This window comes from Pituophis catenifer, unplaced genomic scaffold (genome assembly GCF_029215685.1).
Source record: "Pituophis catenifer annectens isolate HBS135680 unplaced genomic scaffold, rPitCat1.0.hap2 SCAF_5, whole genome shotgun sequence".
Classification (NCBI taxonomy): Eukaryota; Metazoa; Chordata; class Lepidosauria; order Squamata; family Colubridae; genus Pituophis; species Pituophis catenifer.
The window spans coordinates 24,765,371-24,779,722 of NW_027256885.1; the positions used below are offsets into that span (position 1 = coordinate 24,765,371).

Sequence of the window (14,352 nt, forward strand, 5' to 3'; positions counted from 1 at the left end):
TGAACACGCACTCATCAGTTTCGGACTTAATAAAGCCCATTGAATTTAGTTTGTCAGTAAGACATAAATACCACATTAAACCAGATTGTTTCAGACCATAGAGACTTTTGTTTAGGAACCAGGTATCCCCTTCTTGCTGTCGGAATCCCGGAGGACTTCTCACGTAGATCTCTTCATCTAGGTCTGCATGTAGATAAGCCGTGTCAACATCAAACTGGAAAACTTCTAAACCAAGGATAGTTGCAGTTGCTAAAGCAATTTTTACACTCTCAGTTCTGACTGTCGGTGAGTAGGTATTTGTGTAGTCCTCAGGATAACGTTGAGCGAAACCCTGAGCTACAAGTCTGGCCTTGTACAATGACTCACCATTTGGTTTCTTTTTGATTCTGTAGACCCATCGAGTGCCAATGATCTTTTTGTTTGCTGGAGGTTTTGCAGGTGTAAATACTTTAAGTTTCTTTAGACTGTCCATTTCAACCTGCATTGCTTCATACCATTTGTCTTGCTCTGAATCAGGGAGCTGCTTGATTTGTGTGAAATTATCAGGTGGAAGTGTAACATTGCAAATCAAAGGCAAGGGTGCTTTTGTCAGTTGCCAAGAATATCGTTGTGGAGGGATTCCTTTTGTGGCCCTCTTGGAACGTCTCGGAACAACTGTCCAGTCTTCTTCTTCTTCATCCTCGTCCTCACTTTCGTCGCTAGCGTCAGCATCCGCGGCTTGCGAAGACGGAACATCGGGTTGAGAAGAATTAGTGGAATCTTGATCATCAATCTGCGTAGCATCAGCAGTATCATCTCTGGGAAAATAAACTCCAGGATCATTGGAATGAATCCTGGACCAGTCAATATCTTCTTCAAAATTAGCAGATTGGGAAATCACAATTACATGTTTAGAGTCAATAAATTTGCTCCACTTTGAGTTATCATCAATACCCATAAATCTCAGTCTCTTTGCTGCTGGACCTCCTTTTCTTCTTTGAGCTAAGGGAATGTTCACCATAGCGTATGAACCAAAAATATGAATGTTTTTAAGATCGGGCTTGTAGCCATACAACATGAAGAAAGGAGTCTGATTTGTTACACTGCTCCAAGTACGGTTGACAATGTAATTTGCATACTTGATAGCTTCACCCCAGTATATCTTACCAAGGTTGGCGTCTTCTAGGAGACAACGCATCATGGTTTGCAGTACCCCTTGTCTTCGTTCTGCGACTCCATTATGGGCCGGTGTGTAAGGGGCCGAAGTCTGATGAATAATTCCATTCTTACGCATCCAGTCCTGGAAACGCTGAGACATGAACTCGGCACCACGATCACTCTGGATTCTGGCGATGCGAACTTGGTGTTGGGTAGAAACAAGGGTTGCAAAGTCTTTAAAGATCTGAAAGGTCTCTGATTTTTCTTTCATAGGATACACATATCCATATCTAGAGTAATTATCAACAATTGTTAGAAAATATTTTCTACCACCAAATGATGGCGGGAATGGACCAACTATGTCAATGTGAACCAAATCAAAAATGCGTGTTGACAGGCGTGTAGCGCGTTTGGGAATGGCTGCTGCTTTGGATTTGGCCTTCTTGCATACAGCACAATCCAAAAACACCTTACACCCCTTTAGATCCAAACCTTTTGCGAACTCCGGCATCTTCCTAAGAACACGGAAACTGGCATGCCCCAATCTTCTATGCCATTTATGGATACACCTGGAATGCAAAGGTTTACCTGTTAGTGAATTCTCAACATTAACATTTTTATGCGGAACCTCAGGCTTGCTCTGAGCAACCTGTTTACCAATTCTATTTTTGTTGGCTTTAGGAGCCTTTGGAATAGCAACAGGATCTCTCACTGGAGCATCTCTCTCTGGGCCTGTGCTCTGCCTTTTTGGAGTTTGCATACTTGCCTGTGTTTGTGTTTTAGGCTTTGGCTTTAAGTAATAAACACCACCAATTAATATGGTTTCAGCAACAATATCTCCATCTTTAACTATGTAACTTGCTTTTTCACGGTGGTGAACCTGGAACTTTAACATTCTAGACAAGTGATACTGACTAAGCAAATTACTGGTTGCTGTTGGTATGTAATAAACATCAGGAATGAATGCATCGAGCTCTTCAACATAAACAGTTCCTTTTCCTTTGACCTGGCAAGAATGATTTGAAAAAGAATAAAGTTCACGTAGCTCAGGTTCAGGCTCGTGCATCTCTGTGAAAAGTTCCTTTCTGTAGGTAACATGCAATGCTGCACCACTGTCCAAAGTCCACAGGAGTCGTCTGTCGTACTCTGGTTGAGGTTGTGGATCATTGGTTAAAGCCAATGTGGCGAGTGGAGTTTGTGGATCACGCCGGGGACCACGACGACCTTGTCTTCCGCCTCTGCCTCTGCCTCTGGAATCTGTTCCTCTGGGCTGGTGCGTGACGGGAGCTGGAACTCGTTGGGGACAATCCCGGGTGGCATGTCCCACACGATTGCAGGTGTAGCATCTTGGCATCCTTGGAGTGTAGGTCCTTCCTCGGAAGGGGCGCCTAGCTGGAGCTCTTGATGCGGGTGGTCCTCTCAAGTGTGGCGTGGCCAACATGAATGCCTCTTCTTCAATTAAAAGTCTACAGACATTGTCCACTGTGCGTTGAGCAATAGGGACTTGGTTAATTTTTGTAACAGCATCTTTCCATTCATAATTCAAAGAGTTAATAATGATGCTGATCATTTGAATATCTTCAATGTTATGGCCTCTTTCTCTCAATTCTGTTCTCAGTCCTTTCAGTTTGGTCAAATGTCCTCCAATTTGTTCACCAGGTTTCAATCTCGAACCGTGGAGTTCAGACATGAGTAAACATGAAGATTCAATTGAGATAGGCCTGTAGCAATTTTCCAATTCAGCCCAAATTTGTCGGGCTGTTGTATTTGGTGGAAAAGTGACCTGCAGTTCAGTATCCATGGACATCAATAATGTTGTGCGAGCCCTTATCTCTAAATCTCTTATTGCATAAGTCCAAGGTTGAGCAGGTGGGTTAAATACCATACAGTGCGTGCCTTCTCTAAGAAGCAATAGTGTAATCTCACTGACCCAGGCTTTGTAATTATGTCCTGACATTTTTAGTTTTGACTCACCAGTTAGTGGAGAGACAGAAAATGCCTGGTGAGGAGCCTGCACTTGGTATGCTGGCTGTGCTGGCAGAAATGCCTGTGGTATTTGCTGTGCCTGTTGTGGACCTAAAAATGGTCTTGGTTGTGCCATTGGAGGTGGGCCAGGAGGTGGCCCTATTTGCACTTGTGGCTGGGGCACATATGCAGGCATTTGTAGCTGCTGTGGCTGATGCACTGGAATCTGCTGTGATCCAGTTGCCATTTGTGCTTGAGCTGCAATATTGGCATGACCTGCTGGAGATGCAGTCATTTGCCTTTGCTGCATAAAGTTTGCCTGTGTTCCATCTAAAAAGGCACCATCACCACCAGGGGGTGTTGGAGTTTGAGCCCGTGGAGACACTTGTGGCATTTCAGCTTCCTGTAGTAAATTACTTTTGCCAGCAGATGGTGCTGCACCTTTGGGCAGCTTTGCATACGGGGCATTGTATGCTTTAGAGTAGGAGTGGTTATGTAAGACATGTGTAACTTGATCAGGGAGACTTTCATGTGACGTATGCAGTGCTCTTTGCCTTAATTGGCCTGACACAGGATCCACCAGGGGGAGTGTCTTTGGCTCTGAGCAAGAAGACAATATGGCGCTTTTTGAAAAATTTAAGTTATCTCCCATATCTTGCTCAAGCATAAATATAGCCATTTTTGCCTGGAATAGCTGCTGTTCATAGAGTTTTATACGGTCACGATAGGATTTGATGGCCATCTCACGCTGGGTGAGCTCAGGGCTTTGAGAAGAGTAATGAATTATTTCTCTCTCTGCGTGGGAGGAATTTTGCTCAGCAGTGTGCTTCAGCCTTGCATCGAGCATTACAAATTCAGAAGGTTCTGGGAAGACTTTTTCAGAGCTTGGAAGATCAGAAGAAAATGTTACTGACCTCAGTCGTAAATCATCATCTTCAAAAACAGCTTCTGTCTTATCTCCGTCCATTTCTGTTCCCACGGCTTTTTCTTGTTCCAGGCGTGTGGCTGTAGTAAGGGGCTGGAAATATGAAAATCTCCTGTCTGCCACCTCTTCGTTGGAAAGATCAATCAAATCATTTACGAAGAGTGGTCTTGGTTTCACTTTGCCTTTTTTCTTCTGTTTCGGCATCTTAGCAATATAATTAGCGTACCTCAGTAGCTAAAAACTAATTGCCTATGCGCTCTTATCAGAAGTAACAAAACAAGGAAAAAAGCCATAAATCAAACCATCCTCGTTACCAGTATGTCAGGGCGTTTATTAATCCCATGTTTGGCTCTGGGACTAATTACCCTGGTTTAGAGGAGGAGATGAATCGAGGCTTATTCCAAGTTGCAAATAATCTGAAAAGAAACGCGAGAAAGGTTTCTAATAAAACTCATTTATTTGTTATAAAGAAAATAAAACACCTCACTAACTAAGAAAAGTTAATTGTTACATTTTTGAAAGTAATTCGGGCCGGCTATATCAGCCGGACCTTGCTGGCAAGAGAACAAAGGAAAGAGTGTGTGAAGCAAGTGAAGGAATGTGGGTGGATGCGGAAACACGTAGCTTACTGATAAGAAGTTGGCAAAGCTACGGAGAGTCTGACAGTCCAGAAATAATGAGCTCAGCTGGTAAATAAAATAACGCAGGAGGAGGGCGAGGGGCGGGGCCAGCCAGTGGTGGGTTCAGCTGGCAGGAAGCCACAGCAGGGGGATGAAAGAGCTTCATTTATCTGGGAACCTGAAATGACTCTTGGTTTAAATTATATACCGAAGAGGCGATCGCGCATGAAGCGCGCGCACAAAGAGAACCGGTAGTAAAGCCGGTTAGAACCCACCCCTGGTAAGGAAACAACCAAACTCGGAGAGTACCAAGGACCCCTCTGCTTCCTATAATGAGGCTTGGTAGACAGTAATTTTGTTTTATTCAAGAACTCAATCAATGATGTAATAAGAAAGAAACTAGGTAGAACTGCAAGAATCTGCAAATACTTCTAGTATCAGAGATATGAGAAAGGAAGTAGGAACAGAAGGGAGGAACTACAGATGAAAGAAATAACCAGGACAGCTGTAGCAAAATTTTCATGACTGGGGGTGGGACAATATTCCCACCTCCAAAGACAATGGGTTGATGGAACTGGGTCTCTATTACTGGCAAACACTGGTTTCTCTTCAGATCCTTTTATCACACAAATCAGATCAAAATCCATCAAAGGCAAACAGCTTTATGCTTCCTTCACCAGCTCAAGCAGTGAATAATGACCAATCCTTGTATTTAAAACCATTGCAGTGTCATGTGATCACTATTCAGATGCTTTGCAATCAGCATTCATTTACAACTGTTGCAGCATCCCAGTCACATGATCACCATTTATGTGGTTCGCAACTGATTTACAACAAGCAGAGTTAATAGATCAGGCAGAAGTAAAATTGTAAATCAGAGTCACATGATGTTTTGCCTAATGACCAGGGTGATTTGCTAAACACAGGTGAAGTGAGGTCATTAGCCCATTGCAGTCACATGAATGTCTACTTAGTGACCATGGCACTTAGTGGCAGAGTTGCCAGTTCCAATCATGGTCACTAAGTGAGAACTACTTATATGCAGTGTATTTGAAAAAGACAAATAAATGAACCAGGAGGCCAGGGTTTTATAAATGCTATGATCATGCAGGGCAAGTACAGAAATTATCTGGCAAAGAACTCAGCATCCTGACAGTATCCATTCTTGGAAGGCAAACAAAGTGTATGGAGTGTATTTGTTAATGACAGTAATTGATTGGACATTTTGTCAAAACTCCCCTTAAAATTGTGCTTTCACTTAAAAGTGGTGAATGCTTTGCATCTGATGAATGAATTTCAAATTATATGAAAGAACTGCATAACAAAGATATCAAACTCTATTAAGGATGCATAATTTGGCAGCACCCAAATTAAGCTTGTGCTGTTGTGAAATATTGTACAGTACACCATGCTGCAATAAAGTAGCATGAAAACTGGTAAGTTACTCTTCTTGTTAAGTTTTGCCTAACAGCAGTGGCGAAGTATAACTATTTTGCCACTCTTATTGCATCATCAGATAATCGCCCGGCCGCCCTGTTTAGGGTGACCCGCTCCCTGCTCCACCAGGAAGCGCGGGAGGACCCCTTGGAGGGTAGAGCCGAGGATTTTGTACAGTATCTGTATGACAAAATCGCTCAGATTCGGGAACATCTGGACTCTGACTGGGTAGATTCAGCGGGGAGGACAGAGGCAGGTCTTGTGAGTATTATCTGGGAAGAGTTTGATTCTGTGACGCCCGAAGACGTGGACAGGATACTGGGCAGACTGAGCGCAGCCACATGTTTACTGGACCCGTGTCCCTCCTGGTTGGTGCTGGCCTCTCGGGAGGTTACACGAGGCTGGCTCCAGGGGATTATAAATGCTTCCTTGAGTGAGGGTGCCTTCCCTACCACCTTGAAAGAGGCGGTGGTGAGGCCTCTCCTCAAGAAACCTTCCCTGGACCCGGCAGTGTTGGCAAATTATCGTCCAGTCTCCAACCTTCGCTTCGTTGCGAAGGTTGTTGAGAGTGTGGTAGCGCGACAGCTCCCCCAGTACCTGGATGAATCGTCGTATCTGGATCCGTTCCAGTCGGGCTTCAGGCCTGGGTACAGCACGGAAACGGCATTGGTCGCGTTGGTTGATGATCTCTGGAGGGCTCAGGACAGGGGCTGTTCCTCTGTCCTGGTCCTATTAGACCTCTCAGCGGCTTTTGATACCATCGACCATGGTATCATGCTGCACCGGCTAGAGGAGTTAGGGGTGGGGGGCACCGTTCTACGGTGGTTCTCCTCCTTTCTCTCTGACCGGTCGCAGTCTGTGTTGACAGGGGGGCAGAGGTCGACCCCGAGGCCCCTTGTATGTGGGGTGCCACAAGGGTCGGTCCTCTCGCCCCTTCTGTTCAACATTTATGTGAAGCCGCTGGGTGAGATCATCCGTGGTTTCGGGGTGAAGTACCACCAGTACGCTGATGATACTCAGCTGTACATCTCCACCCCGGACCACCCCAATGATGCCCTTGAAGTGATGTCCCGGTGCCTGGAGGCCGTGCGGATCTGGATGGGGAGAAACAGACTCAGGCTCAACCCATCCAAGATGGAGTGGCTGTGGTTTCCAACATCCCGATATAGTCAGTTGGTGCCATCGCTGACTATTGGGGGCGAGTCACTGGCCCCCACAGAGAAGGTTCGCAACTTGGGTGTCCTCCTGGACTCACGGCTGTCTTTAGAAGAGCACATGACGGCCGTGGCCAGGGGGACTTTTTATCAGGTCCGCCTGATTCGCCAGTTGCGTCCCTTTCTGGATCGGGACTCGTTAAATACGGTCACTCATGCTCTCGTTACTTCCCGCTTGGACTACTGCAATGCTCTCTACATGGGGCTCCCCTTGAGGAGCACCCGGAGGCTCCAGCTGGTCCAGAATGCGGCCGTGCGGGTGGTTATGGGAGCGACGTGGCGCTCCCATGTGACTCCCCTCCTGCGCGAGCTGCACTGGCTCCCGGTGGTCTTCCGGGTGCGCTTCAAGGTTTTGGTTACCACCTTTAGAGCGCTCCATGGCATCGGACCGGGGTATCTACGAGACCGCCTTCTGCTACCAATAGCCTCTCACCGACCAGTACGCTCCCATAGAGAGGGGCTCCTCAGGGTGCCGTCGGCCAAACAGTGTCGACTGGCGGCCCCCAGGGGGAGAGCCTTCTCTGTGGGGGCACCTACCATCTGGAACGAGCTCCCCCCAGAGATACGGAAGATCCTGGACCTGCGCACATTTCGCCGTGCTCTCAAAACTTTTCTATTTCAGCAAGCTGGCCTGGCCTAACTCCCCATCTTTTAAATTTTTTAAATTTTTTAATTTGTGATTTTATAAATTGGGTGTTTTAATCTGTGTTTCGGCCGAAATATTTAATAATTTTAAGGGACTTTTTTAATATTTGGATTATCTGTATTTTATCTTGGCTGTTCACCGCCCTGAGTCCTTCGGGAGTAGGGCGGTATAGAAATTTGATTAATAATAATAATAATAATAATAATAATAATAATAATAATAATAATAATAATAATAATAATAATAATAATAATAGCTGTTCTCTGTGAGTGTCAAGATACTAACAGGAACATTTTTCACAAAAATAACAATTTTCATAGACTTAATTAAAAATTAAACAGAAAAATGTATTAGGTTGCACTTTTATTTTGATTTGTTTCTTCCAACTCACCAGTCTATATAAATTCTATTATAGGAGAATGCTTTCAAAGAAGTTTATCTTCTGATAATTTTAAAATAAAAGTTTTCTCCCGTCAACAAATGTATATTTGAGCTTTAAGGGCTCTTCAGAAAGCCCTCTGAAAGCACACTGCTTTTTAAACACAACTTTTGTGGCTTGGCTGATAAAGAGTGTGTGCATAATCTGATGACATGCATGTGGTATAGATACACAGTTAAGTGCACAGATATTTACATCTTGATAAAGTTGATCTCTGCAGCTTTTCTGAAACTTCTATTGAAAATCTCAGTAATACTCTTAACAAGTGTTCAGTAATAGCCAGCTTAGAACTCAATTTCAAATCAGCTTCCTAACACCCAAAACCTATACTGTAGAAATCTGTTGCATGCTTACCTCCAAAAGAATGAATTTAGAGGATAGGCAACATGATACCTGTAAATACTACTGTTAGTATTTTTTAGTTTTCGGAGACTTCGTTATAGTGATATGCCTGCTAAAAGCTTCCTATTTTGTAAACAAATGTGGCATTTCTTAAAGGGAAAACTGTTTTCTAAAAGAATGTCACTCTCTCATGAAATTCCTTAGGAAATGGGCAAGCCCTATAAAGTTGCCTAGGTGGCTTAACAAAATGTAAATTTGGGAAAACTAAAGTCCTTTTGCTGTCATCCATTGCTTCAGATAAAATGAAAAGCAAACATCCCAAAGGTGCTTTTTCAAGAGGCAACTGGACTTTCTGTAAGTCCAGTTGCCTCTTGAAAAAGCACCTTTGGGACACTATGACCTGGATGACTGAGAATCTCCATAGACATGAAAAGCAAATGAATATTCATCCAAAATTTAATAGTACTCTTAAAAATTGTTTTTAAGACCACTGTGTTAAAACTGTATTTAAATAGAGTCAGGTAGTCCTCAACTTATGACAATAGGGACCAGAATTTCTGTTGCTAAGCAAGGTGGTCATTAAGTTAGTTGCACCCAATTTTATGACCTTTTTTCCAAAGTTGTTAAGCAAATCACTGCAGATGTTAAGTGAATCATGAAATCTTTAAACGAATCCATCTTCCCCCATTGACTTTGTTTGTTGGAAGCCAGCTGGGAAGGTCACATCAATGATGATCACATGACCTGGAGACACTGCAATCATTGTAGAATAGAATAGAATAGAATAGAATAGAATAGAATAGAATAGAATAGAATAGAATAGAATAGAATAGAATAGAATAGAATAGAATAGAATAGAATAGAATAGAATAGAATAGAATAGAATAGAATAGAATAACAGAGTTGGAAGGGACCTTACAGGTCTTCTAGTCCAACCCCCTGCTTAGGCAGGAAACCCTACACCACTTCAGACAAATGGTTATCTAATCTCTTCTTAAAAACTTCCAGTGTTGGAGCATTTACAACTTCTGGAGGCAAGTTGTTCCACTGATTAATTGTTCTATCAGGAAATTTCTCCTTAGTTCCAGTGGTGGGTTGCCCCTGGTTCAGACCGGTTCACAAGAACCGGTAGTAAAACTGGTGGGAGGCGCCGCCCACCACCCCAGATGTCGTCATCAGTGATCTGTGCATGTGCAGAAGCAAGGCGCGCACGCGAGTGAAGCCAGCGCACGTGTGCGATCCCGTTGCGAACCGGTGGTAAAGGTAAGTAGAACCCACCCCTGCTTAGTTCTAAGTTGCTTCTCTCCTTGATTAGTTTCCACCCATTGCTTCTCGTTCTACTCTCAGGTGCTTTGGAGAATAGTTTGACTCCCTCTTCTTTGTGGCAACCTCTGAGATATCGGAACACTGCTATCATGTCTCCCCTAGTCTTTCTTTTCATAAGACTAGACATATCCAGTTCCAGCAACCGTTCTTTATATGTTTTATCCTCGAGTCCCCTAATCATCTTTGTTGCTCTTCTTTGCACTTTTTCTAGAGTCTCAACATCTTTTTTACATTGCAGCAACCAAAACTGAATGCAGTATTCCAAGTGTGGCCTTACCAAGGCATTATAAAGTGGTATTAACACTTCACCTGATCTTGATTCTATCCCTCTGTTTATGCAGCCTAGAACTGTGTTGGGTTTTTTGGCAGCTGCGGCACACTGCTGGCTCATATTTAAGTGATTGTCCACTAGGACTCCAAGATCCCTCTCAGAGTCACCAGTATTGAGCAAGGTACCACATATACTACCTATGTATATACCTATGTCCTACCTATACTGTACCTGTGTATTTTGTTTTTCTTGCCTAAATGTAGAACCTTACTTTTTTCACCATTGAATTTCATTTTGTTGGATAGTGCCCATAAATCAATGGGCTTTATGGCAGAGTGGCAAGACAGAAGCCTCTTCTCAGTGCAAAACACATGAAAGCCCACTTGGAGTTTGCAAAAAAGCACCTGAAGGACTCTCAGACTGTGAGGAACAAGATTCTCTGGTCTGATGAAACGAAGATTGAACTGTTTGGCCTCAATTCTAAATGTTATGTCTGGAGGAAACCAGGCACCGCTCATCACCTAACCCAGTGGTGTCAAACTCGCACCGTCACGTTGTCGTCACATGATGCATCATGACTTTTTCCCCCTTCACTAAAACGGGTGGGCGTGACCAGCGCATGACGCATCTGGCCTGCGGGCCGTGAGTTTGAAACCACTGATCTAACCAATATCATCCCATGGTGGTGGCAGCATCATGCTGTGGGGGTGTTTTTCAGCAGCAGGGACTGGGAGACTGGTCAGGGTTGCGGGAAAGCTGAATGGAGCGAAGTACAGGAATATCCTCAATGAAAACCTGTTCCACATCACTCAGGACCTCAGATTGGGCCGAGGGTTCACTTTCCAACATGACAGCGATCCTAAGCACACAGCAAAGACAACACAGGAGTGGCTTAGGGACACCTCTGTGAATGTCCTAGAGTGGCCCAGCCAGAGCCCTGACTTGAACCCTATTGAACATCTCGGGAGGAACCTGAAAATGAGTGTCCACCGACCGTCGCCATCCAACCTGACTGAGCTTGAGAGGAATTGTAAGGAAAAATGGCAGAAAATTCCCCAATCCAGGTGTGGAAAGCTTTGTCGTGTCATACCTAAAAAGACTCGAGGCTGTAATTGCTGTCAAAGGTGCTTCAACAAAGTACTGAGTGAAGGGTCTGAATACTTATTTCAATGTGATATTTCATTTTTTTCTTTTTAATAAATTTACAGTCATTTTAAACTTCTCTTTTCGCTTTGTTATTATGGGGTACTGAGTGTAGATGAGAAGAAAATGAATTTCAACAACTGCAGAATCAGTCTGTAGCATAACAAAATTGACAAAAGTGAAGGGGGTTTGAATACTTTCTGAATGCACTGTAGGCACACATAAAAGTATCACACAAGAAAGAACGCACCATAAACAATCAGCATTTATTCATTTTTAACCTTTTAGCAAAAATGACAGCATACCTAAGATCAGTAGTTTTAACTTGTTAGTTTAGGCTTAAACATTACACATTTATGTCAAAATCTACTAAATTGCCAGCAATCATGCAAAACTGGAAAACAACCTTAATTTGCTTAAACCAGAAATGCACCATCATTAACATATTAACATTATTCACTATTAAATGCTGAACACAAATTTGCCTCAGAAATGTTAACTTCACAGTAAAGTATTAATTGGCTCATGTCAAAACCTTAAAAAAAAAGCAAAAAACAAGATTCATGCTAACATTAGTGTACAATTCATCCCTAACACTAAAGTAGGGTGTTTACCGAGAATCATGTTTAATATAAAGCAAAGTGCATACAGAAATTTATAACAGTTTTAAGGACAAAAAGTGGTCCTATTCATCTGGTCCCAGCAATTAAATGCAAAAAGTCTGACATATGAGCTCTGATGAGCCATTTATAAATACTTCAGATTACAGATAGTATAATGAAAGAGTTCGTCTGAAATCTTCAAATATGTTCCTGTTAATCCGCAAAGGGTGCTTGTTATAGCTTAAAATTTCTGTTAAATGCGTGTGATGAATTACTTGTTATCCAAAGATAGCAGCTGCTCCTTACCATTTATTGTTAAAGACTTTAACAGGCCATCTTCTTCAACTTCTACTCTTTCTTGTCCATTCTCAACAATTCTGCAGGATAAAAATTAATGGAAGCGCATGGGTGTTGGTTTTTGATTTTTTAAACAGTAGTAAGATAACACATGAATTTCTTGTCCATAAAGTGATTCACTAAAAGACCTCACTGCAGCAAACTAAAATGGAAAGCTTCATTTTATCCACAGGTTTGAAGCAATTAATTCTCTAGTTGTCAAAATCCTTGCAAAATTATGAACTACCTTTTTAACTATGATTCTGAGTCATTTCAGACACACCACATACTTTTTCTTTATGAAGCGTATCTTGGGCACTTCAGCCACAGGGATGCCAAATTTAGACTTATCCCCAGGACAAAAAATGATACATAACAACATAAAAACAAGTCAAACACTACTGAAAGAAATAGTTACTATTCTGTAGTTTTGTTTTCTTTTGAATGGAAAGAAATAGTATTCACAACATGCTAATAAATTTAAATTTAAATCACTGTACCTCTTTGTAGTGACTTTTCTGCCACTAACTATTTTAGTTGAAGTTGATACAGATTTGAAATTACCCATTCCACTACCACCAAATGACGTGGAGGAGAAAGAAGTAAGGCCTCCATGGCCAAGAGAACCAAATGAAGTAAAACCTATTAAGAAAAAGTGACAATGTATTTGGCCAAGGTAAAGGAACCACATTAATTCAAGAACTCAACAGTAGCTTCCCACCTATATTTTTGTTTTTAGATTAATGGAGAGACTAATGTTTGGAACTATCAGGCCATTTATTTCAGATAATATTTATTCACCAATATTGAGAAATATTAAATAATACTAAATGTTCAGAATACAGTCAAATTACCAAATAATAGTGGTTTACACCAAACACAACTACATCTATCCTCACTGCTCAAATATGGAGCTACAAACAGTAATCAGAACTCTATTTTGTAAAATTGAAAATTATGTAACTAGTTTAGTTTATGTTGTACACCCTTTGAAGGGCTAGAAAAGTGGGGAACCAATGGAAATCCAAATATTGCTAATTCCCATGCTTGACAGAGCTGCCAAATGGTGCAAATCAGTAATACTCTGGAGCACCAAAGGCTCTTCAAACTTGAAATAAATGTAAAAAACTCAAATCATTGGGCCCACCCTAAGCAACTGTTGCTCTCTTTTAGTTGTCTATTCCTATAATTCTAGCTTGCATACATGGTGTCCAAGGCAGACTCACATTTTGCAGGTCTGCACAGTTTAAACTTTGTGCATAAACATGTGAAATTTTATTCCTTTGATAATTGTCCATTTTAATGTCTACATTGTAATTAAGTTCATCCTACCAGTATCAAAGGAAGAAAAACCACTCCCAAAGGCAGGAAATGCACTGAAGGCAGAGAAAAATGAACCACCTCTGCTTCTGTTTCCACGTGACCCTCTTCTATTACCAAAAAAGTCATCAAAAGGATCGTCTACAAATAAAGTTAAAAAGGGATTAGGATTAACATGTGAATTTCTGTATTAATTAAACATAAAGGTTTAAAAATGGACATTTAAATATTAAGATGCATCTCCAGCATAATTTATTTCAATTTTCGATTTGAGAGTATTATTGTCACATAAAGATTTGTTAGTGCTACATTATATCTTTGTACACAAAAATATTATTGATAGTTTTCAATAGGTCCTTTACCTGAGTCACCCAACTGTCTTCATCCTTAAGATAGGACTACAACTCATGATCTCCTGGTTTCTAGCCTGGAGCCTTTAACCACTGCACTACCCTGGCTCTCTTCAAGAAGTCCTACTCCCAAGGAAATATGCACTGAACTTCAGCCTTTAAGTGTAATTTTCTAATATAATAAAAAAACCACCTGTGGAAAAGTTAAGTAACTTGTGTTTCACTGCCACCTTAACTATATCCTTTTGTAGATGTAGGAACTTGGGAACCTAGTTCCTA

The 14,352-nt window shown here is 42.0% G+C and overlaps 1 protein-coding gene across 3 annotated transcripts in view; it reads right to left on the minus strand.

Moving 5' to 3' along the window:
- Positions 1–11,847: 11,847 nt before the first annotated feature.
- Positions 11,848–14,352, minus strand: part of DNAJB6 (DnaJ heat shock protein family (Hsp40) member B6) — a 51,407-nt gene continuing 48,902 nt past the window's right edge. For all 3 annotated transcript variants that reach the window (XM_070944356.1, XM_070944354.1, XM_070944355.1), the window contains 3 exons: positions 13,736–13,864; positions 12,904–13,045; positions 11,848–12,444 (listed from right to left, as the gene is read on the minus strand). In XM_070944356.1, coding sequence (XP_070800457.1) covers positions 12,339–12,444; positions 12,904–13,045; positions 13,736–13,864 — 377 coding nt within the window. In that variant the 3' untranslated portion in view covers positions 11,848–12,338. The remainder of the gene's footprint in view (positions 12,445–12,903; positions 13,046–13,735; positions 13,865–14,352) is intronic.